The 20,977-nt window shown below is 64.1% G+C and overlaps 1 protein-coding gene across 1 annotated transcript in view; it reads left to right on the top strand.

Annotated features, from left to right (window-relative positions):
* The window catches only part of Ano1 (anoctamin 1), a 128,384-nt gene that overhangs the window by 51,431 nt on the left and 55,976 nt on the right, over positions 1–20,977 (top strand). Inside the window, 5 exon segments of the mRNA XM_047516857.1 lie at positions 1,327–1,499; positions 9,314–9,646; positions 19,185–19,197; positions 19,200–19,282; positions 20,007–20,158. Coding sequence (XP_047372813.1) covers positions 1,327–1,499; positions 9,314–9,646; positions 19,185–19,197; positions 19,200–19,282; positions 20,007–20,158 — 754 coding nt within the window.

The raw sequence follows: 20,977 nt of genomic DNA, 5'->3' as shown, positions 1-20,977 counted from the left end.
CTGGGGACCTTGAAAGACAACTTTACAATCACTTCTGCAGGCCACACACCTTCCTTTGTGACCACTCAACAAGCCATTACTGGTCATCAGATGCAGAACCCTGGTGGAGTCCCCAGTGCAAGACAGAACGATGCCATGAAGTCCGGCAGTCCAGCAGGCAACTGCTCTGAGCAATGAGACAGGGAGGCCAGACTGCTTGTGGGGTGGCATCCAGGCGACTGCCTGCAGGAGGCGGTATCTGAGCATACCGGGAGCTACAGGACGCCTGGAGGAACAGGGAAGGAGTGGCCAGTGTGGCCCTGGCTGCCCATGGGCTCTGCCCCCTTCTGCTTGTGCAGGGAGGGAGGCTTGGGCACACGCAGGCCCTGCTAGGTCCTGGGTGAGAGCGCCAAGCCACGGCCCTCCCTCAGGGAGGCAGCAGAACCCTGTGCAAACAAGGCAGCAGCCTGCGGAGCCCTGGCGGCCCCAGAGGGTCAGGGGCCTGTCCCTGGCCTGTGCAGCCTGAGTCCCCCTCTGCACAGTGCCAGGCAGCCCTCTGCCCCAGCAGCCTGGGTTTCATGAGCTGGCAGCACTTTCACCACCCGTGGGAGGGACTGCATGTGCCTGGTCACAGAATACCAAGCGCTCCATCAGGGGCTGGGGTCACAGGTACCGCCGGCTGGGGGTGCAGTGGGCAGAGCTGATTGCGGTGGGAAGGAACCAGGGTGGAGGTGAAAACCCACAGAGGGCAGGCGTTGGCCAGGGGTGGAGGGGGAGGCAGGGAGGACATTCCTGGCTTCTGTCTCAGAACCTTCTCCCCCTGCCCAGCTGTGTGCAGCTAGCTTGCTCAGGGACTTGGATTTAAGGTAGGGGCTACTGGAAGTTTCCCGCTGGTCTGAAAACCCTTTCCGCCCTCAAAAATACAAAAAAAAAAAAAAAAAAAAGGAAAGAAAATCCAAAGGGGCACTTACCCCGGATAAAAATAAAACTTGGAGGGGCCCGCAGGAATGGAATACCTTCTTCCTGTGTTTAAATTTCTACGGAAAATCTGACCCGCGTGGCCGCCGCCCCTGCCATGAGCGGGCGGAGTGCGCTTATATCTTTAAGGAAAGGAGCCAGGCGGGCGTCCAAGTTCCCGGCCAGGCGCGGGCGGCCCTCGGGACCAGCAGCCAGGTGGCGGCGCGGTCGGCCCCGGGGGAGGGTCGGGCGCACCCCGCACGGTGCGCGGCCCGGGCGGGCCCAGGGCGGCGGGCGGAGCGGGAGGCGGCCACGTCCCCTGCGGCCCGGGGCACGGGAAGGCCCGGCCCCCTGCGAGCGCGCCGCGAACGCTGCCGTCTCCGCTTGCAGAGGCCGCCGGGGCCGTGGATGGGGAGGGCGCGCCGCCCGGCGGTCCCAGTGAACAGGCGGCCACGATGAGGGTCAACGAGAAGTACTCGACGCTCCCGGCCGAGGACCGCAGCGTCCACATCATCAACATCTGCGCCATCGAGGACATCGGCTACCTGCCGTCCGAGGGCACGGTGAGTGCGGGCGGCCGCGGGCGGGCCGGCGGGCGGGGCGGGCCGCGCACCTGCGCCGCGCGTCCAGGGCGGCAGACGGGCGGCGGCGGGGCCTTGCGCGGCTCCCGGGCGCCCTCTCCGCTACGCGTGGGGGGCGCCCACCTGCGCACGTGCGCCCGGCGGAAAGCGCCCCTGCCCCTGCCAAGTGCGCGCGGCACGGGCGCGGCGCCCACCCGGCGAAACCCAGCGCCGGGGGCCCGCGTCCCCGTTCGCGCCCCGATCGAAAGCGCACGGCCGGGCCGTGGCGGGGACCCTCCCCTCCAGACCCGGGGCCAGGGTCCCTGTGGGGGCGGTGGGGGTGGGGGCAAGGGCGAAGGCCAAGTTGGCAGCCACTTTGGGAGAGGGTGGCAGCCGCCAGGCCCCACTGCCCGGCCCCACTTGCCTGGGACGCGCCTCGTGCCCAGGGCACTGAGCCCCCCACGGGAACTCAACGCCCAGAGCAGCCGGCGGGCACCGGTTGGTCGAAATTGCTTTCTGTGAGCGGGTCGGGTGGAGGCAGGAATCGGGGCTGTGGCGCAGAGCCGGTCACATGTTTGGGGACCCTATCCCGAGTTCCTCTCTAATCCCACTACACTCCCCAGGGTTGGACCTAGCAGTTCACAGGGATCTCCCCGGGGGCACAGTTCGCCCACGAGGAGATTGACTTAAAGGACAAAGTTTGCCAGAAGGGGAGAGGGCTGTGACCCGCCGGGGTGGGGGCGGGGCGCTCGCGGCAGCTCGCTAGGATCCCAGAGCAGATTCCCCATTCCCTCCCGCCCGCTGCAGCCCCCTCAAGGCTCCTCCCCAGACCTTACCCAGGCTGTAGCCTGGCTGCTCCAAGGTGGGGGCTGTCCTGACCTGTCCCACTAGCCTGGGGGCTGGAGAGCTTGAGGAGGGGTGCTCCCTGCCTCCCTGCGAGGTGCAGGGCGGGGCATGCACAAGGCCCCAGCTGCGTGTTCAGGGCAGGCCAGACTTAGGCTTTGGGCAGACCCTGCACTCCTGGAGTCCCAACCTGGGGTACCAGGTGAGGAATGGGACTCCTCCTGACCTAGGCTTGCAGAGAGCAGCAGGGAGCCCGATCCCCAGGAGTGTGGGCCGCGAGGCTGCTGCCTGCCATCAGTGGGGTCGGCCTCAGGAGCCGACCCAGCCGTGTGCAGCCGCAGGCCCCTGGGCTCCGCCCTTCCTGAGCCTAAGGAGCTGCAGAGGGAACGTTCCCCGTTACCTGTGACAGTGACAAAGGACAGTTCTGTAGTCTGGGCAGCACTCTGTCTTGGCTTGTGTAACTCACAACAACCGTGTGGGGTAGGTGCTGTTACTGTGGACCAGGACAGAGACCCAGAGGGGCGGATGACCTACTCACGCTCCCTCTGGGCGGGCAGCGAGGGAGGCCCCTGGGACAGGCAGGTGGCACAGGAGGGCTGGTGGGGCGTGGACGTCCGTGGGAGGACTCCAGGCAGCCAGCACAGGATGATGGAGCAGAGGAGGCACTGGGGCTCTGGACACCGCGGAGCAGACCCCACATGGCCCCAGGAGGACTTGGGTGTGGATAAGAAGTAGTGGCCCTGGGCTCCAGTGTTCCAGTTCAGGGACGTGTTGCTTATCCAGACCCAGCAGATCTGCCTCCCCGGACCCAGGTGAGGCCCCCAGAGTCCACAAAGAGGCAGCTCAGGTCTTCACAGTCCAGAAACATGAGGGAGCGTTGGGCCAGACCCCTGAGTCTTCCTTTGCGCTTACTCTCTTCAGTGGGCTTGCAGGACTGTGGACTGGGTTCCCCAACTACAGGAAGGAGACGTCACCAGAGACAGGCTGGCGGCGGCAGCTCTGGGGCTGGGGACTTGTGGGTGCAGGGCAGGCGGGTGGTAGGGAGAGCCTCCCAGGTTGTCCAGCACAGCCCCAGCTGGCCGGTGCCCCGTCACTCGGCACGGGGGCTCTGTACATGCTCCGCCAGCGGGCGTGGGCTGTGTTCCCCAGGGTTCCTGTCCTGCTCCCCCACGGGCATCCCACGTGTGCACGTGTCGGCCACAGAACAAGCCCCTCCCCTCTGGGCTGAGGTTTCCCAGGCTGTCTGCCTTCGTCCCCAAGTTCAAGGGTGGAAAGCACTGGGGTCGATGCCGTGGTAAGAATAAGCAGTAGCTCCAGGACCAGAGGCCAGGGGAAAGCAGCTATTTCCTTACGTTGGCCTTGCATTAATCCTGAATGTCTTCACCTTCCAACTGAGGGCCACCAGCAGCCTGCGATCTGCGTGCTCCAGTGAGCCGGACACCCAGAAATACCTGGCTCGCAGGTATCTGCCCACCTGCTGAGATCAGAGCATTCGCTGCTTTTCTGCCATGGGGGATGGGCTGTTCACAGATTACCAAGCGTGCCCCAAAGCATGACAGTCTGATGACTCAATTTAAAAGACGTCCTTGAGATAAAAGTGAAGTTTAAAATGGACGTTCCCCTCCAGTCTGCAATTCCAGGAACCTCAAAAACAACAGCAGGACTGGGGATACAGCTCAGTTACAGAATGCTTGCCTCACATGCACAAGGCCCTGGGGTCAGTCCCCAGCAGCAGCCTGCCGGTGTCCGGGTGCACAAGGCCCTGGGTTCAATGCCCAGCAGCAGCCTGCGGTCTCTGGGGTTCATTGCTCCCATTTTCCAAGAAAGAGAACCCAGGCGCCTCCCTTAGAATGGCCACGGCTTTCATAGGCTGCGTGAGCTCAGCCCCGGGGCTCCGGCTGCAGGTAAGAGCGGAACGCATGGATACCTCAGGGGGGTCAGGCTGCAGACAGGCTCCCTGGTCTTCTCTGCCAGTTGGGGACGATTCAGGAGAGGCAGGTGTGGCCGAGATGTGGGCCACACACTGCCTGTTTGTGCTGCCTGGGACGGGGCTGGGGCTGTCAGGACCTGCCTGCTGTGAAGGGGACCTTTGTCCCCGGGCCCTTAGAGAGCGCTTCTCCCCTGGGGAAGCTCCTTCCAGGAGCACTGCCCGCCCCCAATACCCGGAAGAGGCCTTGGGAATGCCTTCCGGGCTCCACATCCTATTCCCATGAGCATCCTGGGACCTAGGTCAGGAGACATTCTTGTGCCCACCCACAGATCAGGACGCTGCGCTGGGTGGTGGGAGGTGTCCCGGCTGGGCGTCAGCTCCACATCCCTGCCTCTGGTGGCCACTGCAGTCAAGGGGCCCCCACCCAGCACCTGCCGCCCATTCAGGCTCCCGCACCCCTCATTCCACAGCTGTGAAAGAGACAAGTAAGGATGCCTTGGCCCCGCGAAGCTTGCCGGACACCCAGCCTCGCCCAACCTGGCTGCAGTTCAGGCCTTTGTCTGTCCCTGTTCTGCACAAGAAGAGCCCCCCTGCTGTGCCAAGGGCCCTCCAGCCACAGGGTTGCTCCACTTGGGGGACCTTGCCTGTGGAGGTGCTCTGAGGGGCCTTCCAGCCCCAAGAGAGCCCACACTTTCTCTTTAGAGGTTGCTGCCCACTAACCCTAGCTGAAGTAGGCGTACTCCCCTTTCTATAAAACTAAGACCTAAACAGACAAAGCAGCTTACCCAGGACCACATGACAAACCAAGGGCAGCGTCCAGGGGATCCCCACCAGGGCTTGGTGCTGCCTCCTGCTGGTCCTGCCCAGCTCCTTTCATAACTTAATCTGATTTGTCACTGCTCCACTTTTCACTTGTGGTCCACTCTGACCATGAGATTATTTTCCTCTGTCTTTTGTTCTCTGGGCATGTGTCTTGGTTCCCAGTGAGAGTAAACTTCTGCAGAGGGCTCACTCTTTGCCAGAGCCAATTGTAATTCTAATATGAAAAGTAGCATGTGGAATCCTTCCAGCCCTCTGGGGGGGTCCTACTAAATGTGGATGGTCTTAGGAATGTGGAGGTACAAACTGGTTGAGCCCCTGTGCCTGGGGCAGCACCGCTGGTGAGTGACAGAGCTGGTCTTTGAGTGTCACCCTTGGTCAGGCCTCTGGCTCCCTCTCCCTCCCCAGGCTGGGAAGTTCCCCTGCAGGCAGCCTGCTCCTCCCGAGGCCAGGCAGTGGCTGTTCATGTCGAGCCTGAGTCTTTCCTGCCCCAACTATAGAGTGGCCTCGGCTGCTCCCTGGCACTGTCCCTGCCCTTGCTGAGATGGCTCTGCTTTTCCCTGCCTTTCTCTGAGGGTCACCTGCTGGACTAGTTCAGTGTCACTCTTCACCCTGGCCAACCAGGAGTGTCCCATGGGCTTGCAGTAGGACCGAGCCGTCTTGGTAACCCGTTCTGGGTGCAGGTGTGCCGGGCAGGGGCTGAGGGGCCTCTGTGGGTTAGGAACTTGCAGCTGGTGGTTCTGAGGTGGCCCTTGCTGGCAGGCACCCCTGGATCCCAGACGTGGGGCTGCAAAGCCCAGCTTGGCTGCACAGGGCTGGGAAGGAAGGAGGAGCCCAAGGCAGGTGCACATGGTGCCAGCAAAGACCAGGAGGGCCGGGACCCTCCTGCAGGCAGGGCCTGGGGCAGGGTGGGAAGAAGGGCAGGGGAGGCCCCGGCCGGCCCTGGCTGAGCCCCTGGGGTCACTGGAGTGTCCCGGGAGCTGAGCGGGCCGCCTCAGGTCCACGGGTGTGACAGCCTCCCTCCCCTAGGTCTGCCTCTGGGCCAGGCCTTCCTGCCCACGGCGCAGCGAGGAGAGCACCTCAGTCGCTGGCCACCGTGACTCTGCGCTTCCCCGACCGTCCCGAGACATTGAGAGGGCACGTCTGCCCTTGGCGGAGACGGAGGCAGGTGACGGGGAAGGCCCCCAGGGCCTGTCCCAGCACGTTTTGGACCTGCTCCTGCTGAGCTCAGCAGGGTCGTCCAGACGGTCAACTACCCAGCTGACCCTCCTGGCCGGGAGGCAGCTCAGACTTCCCTCCCCGTCCAACAGAGGCCGACCTGAGGCTCAGAGAGGCCCGGTGCCTCCCCCAGGTCTCAGAGCCGGAGAGGGACCAAGTCCAGGCCTGGACTCAGGCCTGGGCCTGCCCCTGCCCCGAGGGACCCGCGACCCAGGGTTGCCTCAGTCCCCTGCCTGTGCTCGCCTGCCCAGGCTCCTGCCCCACTCAGCCACGGGCCTTCTGGCCCCTGGGCGTGCAGCTGGCCGACTGTGTCTCCTGCGTGAGCCTCAGTGCCTGTGGGTCAGAAGGACCTGGTCAGGGTGCCCCTCCTGGGGCGGCTGGGGGACTGGGTGGGACACCGCGCCCGTGCCCAGGAAGTGTGCCCCACGCGCTGCTCCCGTCAAGGGCTGGAATGTCCGGTGGGGGCTGGATTTGAGGCCAAGCTCAGCCTCCACCTGCTTCATCCCCTTGAGGCCTGCTGGCCTCCCTGGACCTCAGTCCCCCAGCATGAACACAAATGCCCCTCGCTGGTGGCAGGTGTGGTCTCCTGTGCACACAGTCCTTCCCTGGACGGGGGCTGCATCTCCTGTCCTCCAAAGCTAGCCCTTCCCCACTTCCCCTGAGCCTCTAAAGCCATCTGTCCACACTGGTGTGGTCCTGGCCCCTGAGTACCTGGGAGGGTCCTTCACAGGGAGCAAAATGGAGGCCCATTGGGAACAGCCTGGCAGGGCTCCCACACTGTGTCCTGGTCCCTCTGAAGGCCACCAAGATGGGCTGGACCCTGAGCTATTGTAGATCAAACTTGATCAGATAGTCCAGCCTCCTGCTGCTTCAGCTGCTGACGAGGCCCTGCCGCCCCTGGAGGCAGCAGCTGGGCCAGGGACGTTGAGATCCAGGGACACGAGGCCACCTGCCCCGGAGGAGTGAGGGGCCCAGAGCCCCTTCATGGACACCTGGCCCCCCACCCAAGACCCCCTGCTCCCCACCCTGCAGTCCAGCAGGCAGGACGTCCGCCTGGTGTCTGTCCTCCCGTCCCTGCTGCCCCAGCCCCATGCTGACGGTGCATGGGAGCAGCCTCCTCCCCGCAGCCCCACAGCCCCGCAGGGTCCCCCTGCTTCTCCAACCGGACGCACAGCCCTTTGGTGTCGCTCGCTGTGCAGGGGGCCCTTCCGGGGCTCCAGGGGGCCCCGTACCTCAAGACTCCTCTGCATTCCCAGGAGGGTTTCCAAACTGCTGAGTGGCCAGGCCAGGGCCAGCCCGGGGCTGCCTGCTAGGCTGTGGCAGAGCCTGAGCTTCGTAAGGAGGAAACGTGGGACCTTCCCAGCCTCCTGCCTGGAGCAGCTGGGGCCTGAGAGGGGATGGGGGACAAGCCAGGGTGGGCCAGAGGGCCAGAGGTGGCTGAGGGCTGTGCTGGGGAGCGTGGGCAGCACGTAGGGAAGGGGCAGGGGCCAGTGGTCCCAGGGAGGGGAGCAGAGCCCAACAGGCCCGTCTTGGCGGGGGTCTTATCCCTTCCCCTCCAGCTCCTCTCGTGCACTGGGGAAACCGTCCAGCACGGAAGGGAGGGTGGGGTCCACACAGGCTTGGGGCGCTCCGGGCCCGCGGTCAGGAAGGCGTCCTGAGCAGGAGTCCTGGTCACCGTGTGGAGGCCGGCCTCCAGCCCTGCCTGCCCAGGCTTCACAGAGAGGACCTGGTCCTCCGCCGGACGCCCCTCGGGGCTGAGAGTCGGTTCAGTGTCTGTGCAGCCGCTGGAGCCTGGAGGGGTACCTGGTGGCCAAGCTGGCACGGCCGACTTTGGAGACAGCTGCTGGCGGGCGACGCTGCTCGGGCCGCGCCCCCGCCTGGCTGAAGCCAGCATGCTGACTGACCCGTCCTGAGGGCCGGCAGCAGCCGTGGGGCTCCGGGACTCAGGCTGGGCTCCCGCTGCCCGCGACCCAGTCCTGCGACTGTCTGGCTTTTAGCCCGATGGTGCTGCCTCCTCACTCAGCCCCGGCGCCTTCAGACCAGAGGCTGCCACCGTCACCCCCAGGGCATCTGCAGCCCCAGCCAAACTGCCAGCCCCGCCCCTTGCTTCTCCACCAGGGGCAGCCTCTGTGCTGGGCAGGTGAGGGCCACGGGCAGGGCAGGTGGGCACGTGGGGACTGGACGCCCCAGGAGTGGGTGAGGCCCGGCGTCACCCTCTGGGAGCTGCTGCCCGCTGCAGGCCTGTCCTCTCCGCCGGCCCCCTCCCCGCCTGCTGGGGCGTCAGTTTGGGGAAAGCCCACGTGGAGACGGTCAGAGCCTTCTCCGGCCATGATGATGCGAGGGTCTAGGGGTCGGAGGCTGAGATTTGCACCTGCAGACGCCTAAGGGCCGCCCTGCCCCCCGACCCTGCTGGACTGTGCCAGGGTCCTACCCAGAAGGTTGCGTTCTGCAGCCTTTCACACCTGACCAGGTGGGTCCCTCCCACCCAGGCTGCTCTGGCTAAGAGACCAGAGGGGCAGTGTGTGACTCGGCCTCCTCGTGGGTGGTTAGCAGCAAAAGTGGCCTTCTGGAAGGTCATTCCTAGAGGACAGGCCCGTGTCCTGGGTGTCGCAGGTCCTGGGACGGCACCTGGCTCACAGCGGGGTTTTGTCTGTGTCCGTGGGGAATGGGCTGCAGCACCTCCCAGGTGCCAAAATCCCCGGATGCTTGTCCCTTAGGTAAAAGGCACACAGCTTAGGCGCGGCCCTCTCTAGATGGCTGGGACTCCCCAGCACCAGGAAAACGCCTCCTGCGTGGCTGTTCTGCTGTGTCCTTTTGGAAGGAACGACAGACACCTGTGTGTGTTTGGGACAGACGCCGTTTTCTTCCCGAGTATTTCCCACCTGAGGTTGGCGGATGCTTCGGGTGCCTGTGGGTTTGGGACCTGCGGACCCCACGAGCGTGCGACCGGGTGGATGGACGCAGGGCCCGGCCCCACAGTGACCGCTGTCCCCTTCCTGCCCCGCAGCTACTGAACTCCCTGTCAGTGGACCCAGACGCCGAGTGCAAGTACGGCCTGTACTTCCGGGACGGCCGGCGCAAGGTGGACTACATCCTGGTGTACCACCACAAGAGGCCCGCGGGCGGCAGGACGCTGGCCAGGCGGGCCCAGGTCAGCGACACCGCCCTGGGGGCTCGCAGCCTGAAGCAGGAGCACCCGCTGCCTGGCACGGGGGGCCGGGTGGACGTGGCCTCGGCCGGGCTGCCCGCGGACTGCTGCGAGGACGACAAGCACTTCCGCCGGGAGGAGTACGAGGGCAACCTGCGGGAGGCCGGCTTGGAGCTGGAGCACCATGAGGACGTAACTACCCCGCCGCTCCCTTCCCTGCGTCCCTGGGCCTGGGACCACGGTGCCCCTCCTGTCCCTGGGTCCAAGAGAGGACTGTGTCCCTCCCTGTCCCTGGGCCCCTCCCCTGTCCCTAGGCCCCGGGCGAGAGGTCGGTGCCACTGTGCTCGGCAGGTGGGCTGGCGTCTCTGGGCAGCTCCGGGGTGCCCGCCCTGGACCCGCCCCGTCCAGGCTGCATCTGCTCTGCGACCAGGCTGGCCCCGCTGGCCACACAGCCGTGACCTGCAGAGGCAAAGCGTTTCCTGCGTCAGTCCCTGCTGGGGGGAGGTTTGCCCATTCAGAGGGACAGAGGACGAAACTGTCCTGGAGGTTTTCCTGGGTGACCTTGGCCCTTCTCTGGCCTCTGTTTTTGAGGCTGTAAGATGAGGAGACAGGTGTGGGGGTGCCCACTCTGAGATCCACAACCCCGTAACGCCGTGAGCTGGACCGCCGCCCCCAGCAAAGCCCACACCTGGCAGCTGACTGCTGGAGGCTCAGCTGTGTGTAGCCAGCGACTTAGCAGGTGCTGCCTTCAATGGCTGACTGCCGTGTGCTCCTTGGCTGATGTCTTAACCTCTCTGCGTCTCTGTGTGGGGGTGGATAAGATGAAGCGCGGCAGGATAGGCCTGCCCTGCAGAGCTGTTGCTGTGCAGATTAACCAGAAACGAGCAGAAATCTCTAACCCAGGCTGTGGGGGAACAGTAGTCCCGGGCAAGCTTGGGCAGTGGCTGAGGGTGGTGGGTGTTAAGCGAAAGCTGGCCGGGTTTGGATGTCGTCAGCAGGAACCGCCGTGTCCTTGGGTAACTAGTGCTCTTGGTTTGGCGACAGAAAGCTTGCGGAGCGTTTCCACCCAGAACTGTTCACTGGGGACCCACCTGGTAGGAAGGGGCTGGAGCCGACCCAGGGAACCTGTTGGACACCAGGTCTCTCTGGGTCACGCTCCGCCCAGGTTTGGCACGTGCGCGGTCCTCGCAGGGATGGTTCCGGGCCTGTGCGGACCTTAAAGGGTCTGCATGGCTTGAGGCCCCGATTTGGTCCTCACGAAACCCAACGAGTTCCTCCCTGAGGCTGAGGACCTGAGCCGGGACAGGTGTGCGCTGGTCCCTCGGAGTCTCAGAGTCTCTCTAGAAGAGAGGTCGGTTCCTGCTGGCTTTCCTCATTGTCCTCCTGGCCCGCCCTGCGGCTTTGGGAACAATGCAGCCACTATGCAGAGTTTATTTCACATGTCATTTTATAACAGGAACAAATTGGCTGCTTCGCAGGCAGCGGGGCCTGTCGCTGCCATGGTGGGAGAGCTGCGGTTCTGACCCGCACTGGTCTTTCCCCCGGGGTCTCCTCCCTCTGTCACCCTTTCCTGATGACGACTTTAAGCTCTCCAGCTCAGCATCCTCCAAGGTCTGGTGCTCCAGACCGCCTGGCAGGTCCCCGGCCTCCTCCCGTCCTTGCTGAATGCGAGGCCTCCGTGTCCCCTGCCGTGGAACGGAGAGGGCAGTGGTGTCCACACGCTGGTGGTTATGGGTAGCCCCTGCCAGGCTCTCCGTGCCGTCTGCCAGGTGGGGTGGCGGTGCCGAAGAGAGGGTCCTTTCCGAGTCCCACTGAGTGCAGTGTCAAAAATGTCTTTTGTAAAATATTACATTCTTTCTTCTGCTTTGAAATAAAAAACGGTCAGGACATTGGTCACTCTCACCAAGCAAAGGTCTAGCCACGCAGTAAATGACCCCGAAACTTCACAGATACTTTGACTCTAGAGCTAGATAAGTCCTTTCGGAGGTCGACTGGACCCTTTGAAGAGTGGAAGTGGGATTGTGGCGGGGACGAGACCACGCTTTTGAAGTGGCTGAAGTGAGTTGTCCCACCTCCCAGCTGGAGTCCTCCAAAGCTCCCCTGTGTTCCACCAGGGCCCCTGGAACCCCAGAGCTTCCTGTGAGGTGACCTGGGCCCCGGGGCTGCTGCAGCCTGCTGTCCCAGAACCCGATCTGTGTGGACACGGGCCCTGCACCGCGGCGTGTGGTCTGCAGTGGGATCCGCTTCCGGGTGAAGAGTTGCTAGTGAACCATTCCCGGGCTGTGCCAGAGGACGGGGAGCCAGGGCTTTGAAATTGAGAGGGCCTCCAGGAGAGCCCCTGCAAAGCCTCCCCTCCAAAGCAAACTGCGGCCTCTGTGCCCTTCTGCAGAGAGGAGTCTGCAGATGGGTCAGGCTTCCAAACACCCAAAACCCCCCAAGTTCAGACCCAAAGCTGGGGTCTCAACCCTGGCACTGCTGGCATTCAGTACTTGGCAGCACCCTGGGCTCTGCCTGACCAGCTGCAACTCCCAGGCCTGGAAAGCCAAAAGTGTCCCCAGACATTGCCCAGTGTCCCTGGGAGCCAGATCCCACCCCCACCTGTTGAAGGCACCCGACTTGGAAGGCTGGACCTGCGAGCAAGGAGAAAGAACCGAGAGGGGCCAGGGTCTCCTGCGTGGGGTGCCAGCCGCGCCCCAACTGTCCACGCGCCCAGCCCGTGCTGGCGGTGGCTCGGCAGCCTCGGGGAGGGCTCCAGCGTGCGGGCACTACCCGGCCAGCTCTCTGCAGGTGCCTGTGTGTGACGCACCGTTACCCCTGGGCCCAGTGGGCTGAGAGGCCACAGAGAAGGAGCCCTGGCCTGTCTTGGCACTGAGCAGGGGTGTCATCGGGAGATCTCCCGTGACAAGGATGTGGCACCGCTGGAAGATGATCTGACTGAGGGGCCCTGGGGCAGCTCCTGGGACCAGGTGACAGCTGTTGGTCGTCCGCAGTGACAGATCCTCTCCAGCTCAGGAGTTCTGCCGTCTACACTCAAGGTGTTGCAGGCCCCCAGGCCACAGGGGGCGCCCTTCCCACCCCTGCCGGGTCCTGGTGGCCTCGTGTTCCTTGGCTCGTGGCCCCATTGCTCCCGTCCCCTCCTGGTCTTCACAGGGCCTGCCCTATTGGGTCTCCTGTGCGCCTGCCCTCATTCTATTTGGGGCACGCTAGTCCTGCATGACTTTGCCTTACCTTGGCCGCGTCTGCAAAGACGCTGGTTCCAGTTTAGGGCACCGTCGCGGGTGCCAGGGCCAGGCTTGAGCGCACCTCTCAGGGGACACCGTGCAGTCCCCACCAGCTGAGCGGCTGCGCTGGGGAGACCCTGGGCCAGGGAGGCTGGGGTGAGCGGGCAGCCGGGGGAGCAGCTGGTCCAGCCGTGGTCTGGCTGGCTTCGCTGCAGGGCCAGAATGTGCACCAGAGGCCCCAGGGCTCGTCCGAGTGCAGGCCCTGATCCAGGAGCCAGCGTCCACCAAAGCCCCGTGCCTGGAGGCCCCCGCTGCCCGCAGAGGGCGGGGTGGCAGCTCCCAGACGTAGTCCCAGATGCCTTGAAGAGAGACCTGGGTGGGCAGGAGGGGGCTGGCCGCTCTGACCCGCAGGGTGGCCTTCCAGGTTGGCTTCACTGGAGGGCTTGGGGACCTCTGGGAGAGCCCAGAGGAGATGGCAGGGACGCAGGAGGCCGGACGGAGGGGTCTCCCCTCCCCTCCCCCCTTCACCCCATCTCCCGTCCCCCCTTCACTCCATCTCCCGTGCTCGGCCTCCCCCCACTCTGCCTCCTCTCTCCCTCCCACTCAATCCCTTCGCCTGCTCCCCTCCTGCCCTCTCCCCCTCCCCCACCTCCCTGTGGGGTCAGTTTACAGGGTTCCCATTAGAGGGACAACAGGGGTTTGTGGCCAGCGTGTTTTCTTGCAATGAAAATCCATCATGCTTGTGAAGTCCGCCTCAAAGCCCACTGGACATTATTTATGTCCAGGGTCACTGCAGAGAATGCCGCTGGCTGCAATCCCGGCAGTGCGGCTGGGGGTGTCCAGGGCCCACACTGCCCTGTTGCTGGACTTGACCCTGGTTTCCTTGGATTCTGTTGGGGCCCTGGACCTGCACCCTCAGCGTCTGTTGCTCTGGTGGGCTGTCAGGACCCCCTGTGCCCGCTGGTTTGCTGCGGTCTCTCGGCAGGTAGCTGGTGGGCCAGCCGGCTGTCGGTCACTGGGGACTTGTGCTCCCCGTCTTTCAGGATGCTGCCCCTGAAAAGCTAGTGGCTGTGGCTCTGTGGAGGAGGGGGCTACCTTCACCCCAGGCTGAGGGACACGTCCGGTGGGAAATCAGCCCTGGCTGTGGAGGTGGCTGGGGTCGGGGGAGCGCCTCCTGAGCTAGGAGGTGCCCTCTCTAGGCCTGTTCCCAGTCTGTAAAGAGGAGCTGAGTGGCGAGGCCCCAGACCTGCGATCGGGGTTAGAGGCTGGTCCGGCTCCGGGCTGGCATGTGGGAAGAGCTGGCCGTGGGCAGTCGGCCCCCTTGCCCGCCTACTGCCAGGCCACAGGGTTAGGTGTCTCTCGCCTGCTCCCAGGGTGCAGGCAGCACGGCAGTTCTGACGGACGGGAGTGAGACCCCCCCCACCCTCCACCCGGTGACCAGGGAGGGCAGGGGCAGGGTGGCCATGGCCCCGGGAAAGGCAGGGACCCTCTGGTTCTTGCTGTTTCCAGCAGATTTTGAGGCGGGTCTGGGACTTGGTCGCCCTGGCCCTGGGGCGGGGTTGCTCCTCGAAGCCCCAAGCCTGGAGGAGGTGGGGCTGGGCCTCAATGGCATAGGTGCCAGGTCTCTGGCTTTTGAGGACAGAGAAGAGTGAGCCCCATTATGGGCTTGGGGTCTGGAAGCACCAGCTGCCCCAGTTGAGTCTGCCCAGCCCAGAGTGAGTGGCGTGGCAGGGATCCCACCCTGGACTGGGGTGCTGAGGGGCAGAGCCCCCATCCAGGCCTGGCCCGGAAGCCTGGCCCCTGGCCCCAGGCTCCTTCAGGGCCCCTGCCCAGCCCACCCCGAACAGCCCCCTTGTGGGGAGAGCAGGCTGGTCCTGGTGGTGTTTCTCCACTCAGCTCCGCCCTGCCATCTCCGTGGAAGCGGCCTTCTTCTTTTGACTCGGGGGTCTTCTGCTAGGGCCAGAGCTATGCGTGACTCTTGTCCCAGCGATTTCTCTGCCTTGACTCGATTGTGTGGAAACACTTCTGTTGCAGGGAATTCTGGACTTTTCTTCTTATGCCGTATCTTCCAGGTTCTCCGTGGACCGTTGACCTGGGGGGTCCCAGGTGGTGTGAGGGGAAATCTTTGCCACCTGGCTGCAGTTCTGAGAGCCTGTCCGTGTCCAGGCCGGGGCGGGGGGCCGGGCCAGCTCTTATGTCAGGAATTCCGCGGGCTGATTGTCACCCTGCGGAGCCGAGCTCAGCCCGGAGCGCTGACACCTTGGGAATTGGCCCCACTGCCAGTAGCGCCCTGCCTCCTGCCTTCCTGGGCGGGGCCGGTCTGCCAGCCGGGCCTGGAAGTCCTCAGTTCTCCTTAAGCTCCGTTTCCATTTCCGGAAGTTCCCTGGGTTCTCTTCCAAGCCGCTGTGCCGTCTTTCCTCTTTCCGACGTTTCCTCTTCTTCACTGTCTTTTCTGCCTTGAGGTTTGTTTTTTCAAATGAGACGAGTGGAGCCGACTCCTGATCCCAGGTGGAGTGCGTGGTTCGTCTCCACCCTTGGTTCCCCCAGCCCCGCCCGGCTGTGTCCAGCTTTGTCCCCCACCTTGTGGACCCTGCGGGGCTCCCAGGCCTGGGATCAGGCGCCCTGTGCAGAGTGTGGCACTGCGGCTGTGACTGAAGTCTCGGCCCCTCTCGGTGGCTGCTCTCCCTCCTCGTCTGCCTTTGTCTTCCCTCTGCCCTTCAGGACAAGCAAGAGTGACCACCTGTGTGTGGGAGGGTCAGAGCTGATGGTCACTTTGCCGGTTCCCACTGGGTGAACCTGACCGCCGCAGTTCATCTCAAGACCCGCACCAGGCCTGCCTCCTGCTCGGGCCCCTGGAGTTAGAGGAGGATGCTGCTCCTTTGCGAGGCACCGCACAGTGACCCCCAGGACCCAGCTGCACGTGGGAAGGTCTCCTAACTCACTCCCCTCCGTGGTTGGGCTCTCCTACAGAGGCCAGCCCCGGTGGCCACGTACCCAGGAGGATACGGTGCTGGGTGCTCCTTCATGACGTCACCCATGAGCTCTGCTGTTTTCCTGGGTCTGCAGAGCCTTGAAGGTCACGGCATTTGGTCTTCTTCTTTTTATCCGCATCTCGTCCTGTTTCCCCTGGGGCTGACCCGGCCACCCCGCCCGCAGTGAGGCAGGAATGTGGAGGCCTCTATGATTGACAGACCGTGTCTTGTAGCCGTAGCTGCGTCTGGCAGGCCTGGGCCGGACCCCAGGTCGAGGGCTCAGGGTGCAAGTGTCCCAGCCTGTCCCTGCCTGGAGAAAAGCAGCACACCTGGTCCACCCCCTGAGGCTACGTCCGCTGGTCCCCATGGCCCTGAGACCTGAGTCTGGACACAGGGTCAAGAGGGGGTAGGGGCTTTTGCTCCTTGAGGGAAGTGCCACACGACCCTGCAGCTCTGTCCCACGCCTTGAGATGGGAAGCCAGTCTCCCTGTGCAGTGTAGAGTGGTCAGCAGTGACTGAGGTGTGGGACTCACCTGTTGGCCGTGGCTCTGCCTCATGTGGGCCCATGTCCAGAGTCGAGGGCCACCAAGGGGAGGGTGGGAGCAGCCCCCACTGAGTTCCTGTCACACCCACTGGGGGCCCTTCACCCGTGACTGAAGTGGTCACCTGGGTCCAGCCCTGGGGGCTGGAGAAGGAGGGAGGAGGGCAGAAAGCAGGGCGACCAGCTGGCACACAGTGGGTGCTCAGTAAAGATGGGCCCCTGCCCCCTTCACTTGCTCAGCAAATATCGTGAGCTCCTGCCCTGCCAGGCCCTGTCCCCATCCTAGGGACACAACCAAGTGGGCAAACCTGCCCCAGGTGCTGGACGCTGGTGCCAACGGGAAGGGCAGGCAGATGCCAGGCCACCGAGCAGGCCGTGGAGCGCTCTGCTCACCCTGTGAAAGTCGTGCAGGCCCACAGGGACAGGGCCCATGGAGGGACGCCTTGGCGTCCCTGGCCACGCCACCGTGACTCTCCCACAGGGACCTTGCAGTTTTTGTTTGTGATTTTCCTCTTTCTTCTGAGAGGAAAGTGCTGGGAACGGTTCTGGGGAGGGGCGGTCAGGCTCCCACACAGTGGGCTGGGGACTCGGGCTCCTGGCCCTGTCCCCTCTCAGCCCTGGGACCTGGCCAGGTGGCACCCCACCCCACCCCCTCAAACACTCCCACCCCAGGGGCCAGGTGGGAAGCTCCTCCTGGGGCCTTCAGCTGGGGGCGGTGGGCGAGCTTGCCAGGCTGGGTACCGCGCCTCAGAACATCCCCTGTGGGTTTTCTCTGAACCCGTCCCAGGACCCCCTCCCAAGTCTCGCCAGATGTTTCCCTAGAGAGACCCCCTGCTGGCGCAGGCAGGGAGCGCGATGGCCCGGGTGGGGAGGGGCCGGCAGCAGCCCCTGGTCCTGGCCACCTCCACAGACGCCTCCGTGAGCTCTGAAGGGCAGGGTCTGGGTCTTTGCTGGCCAGTGAGCAGCACACAGAAATTAATCCGGGTCTGGAACAGGAAGACGGATTCCACCGCATGTGGGCTGGGGACGGTCCTCTCTCCTGACTCAGGGGTGTCCCGTGATGTCAGTCTGAGTCATCAGGACCGGGGACCCTCTGAGGCGGGGCTGGGGAAGCACTTTGAACTGCTCAGCAGGCGGGCGTGGTCTCGCTGCCTCGTGGTCGGGAAGAGGCCTCCTAGCTCAGCCTCCTTTCAGCCAGGCAGCGGCACAGGCGCTGCTGAGGCCACCAGGCGCCCCCTCTGTGAATCGGGGTTTTTATTGCTCCGTTTACAGAGGAGGAGAGAGCACAGAGAGGTCAAGTCACATGCCAGGGGCTACACAGGGGCAGAACCGGAGTTGGCCCCTGCCCCCGCCTGGGCAGCTGGAGTCCTGGGGCCTCTATCCCTAAGTGGCCCTGGAGGCCTCCTCCAGCCCATGCCAAGAGCCACACACGGTTCCCAAAGGGACCCCAAGCCCACGCTTGCTGCGGCCCAGTCCTGGGCTCTGGCCCCAGCGTGCCCCACCCTGTACACCTCTGAGCCCTGGCCTGGCGGGCCCTGGTCCTGCTGCGACCTTGAAGCAGTGCGGGCCCCACGTGCCAGGCCCGCGCTTCTGCACACTGTCCCTACACTCAGACAGGCTCCTGTGCAAAGCTCTTGCCCGCCAGCGGGAAGTCAGCGGAGGAGGGATGGGAGAAGCAGGAGAGGGACCTGGGTGTCAGGGACGAGTCCTTTCCCCAAGTGGGGTTGGCGTGGGGTCGCCAAGGCAGCGTGGCTCATCAGGACCAGCCCCTGGGGACACACCCCCCCAGGCCCCATTCCCGGGGTGCATTTATCTTGCACACCGCAGATTCCCTGCTCCTCCCCGGTGGCCCTGGCTCAGCGGCTTCTTGCCACAGCCGTCACACACCAGGTCTCCGTCCCCTCCCGCTCTGTCCACCCTCCTTAGGTGGGAGGTGAGGCAGACTTCGTCAAACCCCAGGTGGTCGCTCTGCGGCCCCAGTGGATGCACGGGTTCCTCTAAGTCCCGGCACCATGAGGGGAGGGGAGGGGTCCCCTAGGCTGTATCGCCCAGCTGCAGGCACGAGGCCCACAGGCAGCTCCGGCCCCAGGAGCCCCGGGCTCCGCTGCGATTGTACTGGGCCCGGGAGTGGAAGGCCTGGGGCTGCCAGGTGCCACAGGGGACAGTGCTGTCCCTCACCAACGCCAGTCCCTGGATGAGGGGCCGTCTAAGAGCAAAGTCCAGGGGGATCAGAGACTGGGGACTGGCATCCTGGGGAGCGAGCCCCCCGGCGGGGTCTGAGCCTGGGACGGCAGGCTGAGGGGACCTCGCCGGCCTCCCTGTTCCCGTCTGGAAGTGCAAGGTGGCTGGGATCAGTTCTTTGACGCCTTCACCTGGGCTGCCTTCTCACCACCAGTGCTCAGTGACCTTGGCTATTCGTCACTGTCATTCAGGACCAGGGAGCAGCTACTCCCTAGTCCAGGTTTTGGTGGGGGCGCGGAGCGGGACTCGAACCTGGGTCTGCCCTGGAGCCGCTGCACCAGGTGGCTCCCAGGAGGGTGGCCCGAGCAGGCTGGGGGTGGCCCGAGCAGGCCGGGGGTGGCCCTGGCCCACGGAGGGAAGGTGCCACAGCATGAGCAGGGGACTAGGGGCCCTGAGTGCCCCGAGGTCCAGTGGCCTGAGTGCCCCTGGTCGGTGGCCCGGCTGCTTTGGGAAACCTCAACTACATTGCCCTGAAAACTCCCCCTGGGGTGTGGGAGTCTCTGACCCCCAGTCCCCTCACACTAGGCCCTCCGGACTCGTAAACGTTCTGCTGTGACCTGGGAGTCCCTTTAGCGCCCTGTGCTTCCACCCGCAGGGAGGGGACCCAGGAGCCCTCCAAGTGTGTTCGGGGTGAGGCTGGCGACAGGCCCGGGCCGCCTGTGCGGGAGCCTCTCCGTAGGTCCTGGCTGCCTCCAGAAGTAAACAGGGTTTTCAGTGGGCCTGGCCCCCCTGACCGAGAACTCTTCTCTTTCTAGACGAAAATCCATGGGTTGGCTTTGTGAAAATCCACGCCCCCTGGAATGTGCTCTGCAGGGAGGCTGAGTTTTTGAAACTGAAGATGCCGACTAAGAAGGTTGGTGGTGACATTTCTCCCCAGCACGTCACCGGGTCTGACTGTCACACAGACGTCTGGCCGTAGGATGTCTTTACCATGAACCGGGCTCTGAGTTGTTCAGAGAAGCCAGGGGACTTGGCTGCCACCCCAGAAGGGCAGTGAGGCTCGGCTGTTACAGTGCCTGAGTGTCCCTGTCCTGATCATGGAGGGGGTGACCAGCGCTGGGTGGTCTTTGGAGACCCCAGACCAAATCCCACCAGAAGGTCGAGGCACAGAAACCTGCCTCCCCACCGTGGGGATGGATCACAAGTTCAAATGCAGTTGAACTTGCACTTGGGTACTTTAATGTTTGTGGGGGTCTCAGCTATTTATCAAATTCAATTTAATTACATTTCTCGCTTGCCGGGATGTTTCCTTTTAATCTCTGAACGTTTGGTGTCGGGGGGCTGTTGGACAGAGAGGCTGAGGCCGGAGTCCCCACTGACCTGCGTGCAGGTGCCGACACTGGGCTCAGAGGGGAGGCAGCTCCGGCTTCTCAGCTCACGGGAATCACTCGGTCACCTCTTTTGAAACAAGACAAGTTTGAGAGAGACACTCCTGAAACATGGAGGGTTGGTTCAGAAACCCGGCCCAGAGCACGCTGTCTCCCCAGGATGCACTGTTCCAGTTTGGGGGCGTTCAAGAATAGGCCCCAGGTTGGGGTTCTGCAGCGTGAGCGGCCCCCGCCTTGGTCTCCTTACAGATGTATCACATAAGCGAGACCCGCGGCCTCCTGAAAACCATCAACTCCGTCCTGCAGAAGGTCACGGCCCCCATCCAGCCCAAGGTGGCCGAGCACAGGCCCCAGACCATGAAGAGACTCTCCTACCCCTTCTCTCGGGAGAAGCAGCACCTGTAAGTGAGGCCCTCTCCCCACAGGACCCCACTCTGTAGCTTCCGCCCTCCAGCGTGACTACTGCAGACCGATGCTCCCTCCCCCAGGAACAGGGGGACTCCGGCCTCTAGAGGACTGTGTCCTGAGAGGGCTTTGGAGTTGCTGAGCCAGAGGGGCAGTGGACGTGGGTTCCAAGCTTGCCGAGAAACTGGGAGGGGTGCACGGTCCAGTGTGGCGCTTAAAAAACACCGCACAGGCTCTCCTTGCCTGGGCCAGAGCAGGGGCCCTGGCTTCCTCCTCCTGCCCTGCTCGGGGCCCTGAGCAGTCAGTAACTGCCTCTCCTGTGGCCTGGGCAGCCATAAGCCCAGCAGCCCAGGGAGGAAGAGATCGGAAAGCTTCCCCAGTGGGAGTCCCGAGGCCCCAGGGACCCACAGCCAGCAGCAGTGTTGCCTGGCAATTCTGTGCCCGTTCCGGGACCTTCTATCCTCCCCTGCTCCCAAGGGGCAATGGGGCATAGCCACCTGGGTCCGCAGTGACTGTGCAGCCTTACCAAGCCTGCTGGGCAGAGCAGGAGCTTAGGAAGGGGCAGGAACACAAACCCCAGACTCTGGGAACCCACAGGATGTTGGCGGGGGAGATCTGGGGACAGAGGCCCCCTCTGGCCTCACGGGTGGACAAAGGGGCAGGGAGCACACACAGGTGCCTTGGCCAGCACTAGGGTTGCTGCCCTGGGACAGGTACTCAGCTGTGTCACCTGGTCCTGGAGGGGGCGGCCCAGAGGGAAGGAAGCCGCCCAGCCCTGCTCCCTCCACCAGCCCAAAACAGGGGCACCAGCAGGA

The sequence above is a fragment of the Sciurus carolinensis genome, chromosome 11 (genome assembly GCF_902686445.1).
Source record: "Sciurus carolinensis chromosome 11, mSciCar1.2, whole genome shotgun sequence".
NCBI lineage: Eukaryota > Metazoa > Chordata > Mammalia > Rodentia > Sciuridae > Sciurus > Sciurus carolinensis.
Note: the sequence above shows the minus strand (reverse complement) of the source record. Positions and strands in the feature narration are given on the sequence as shown.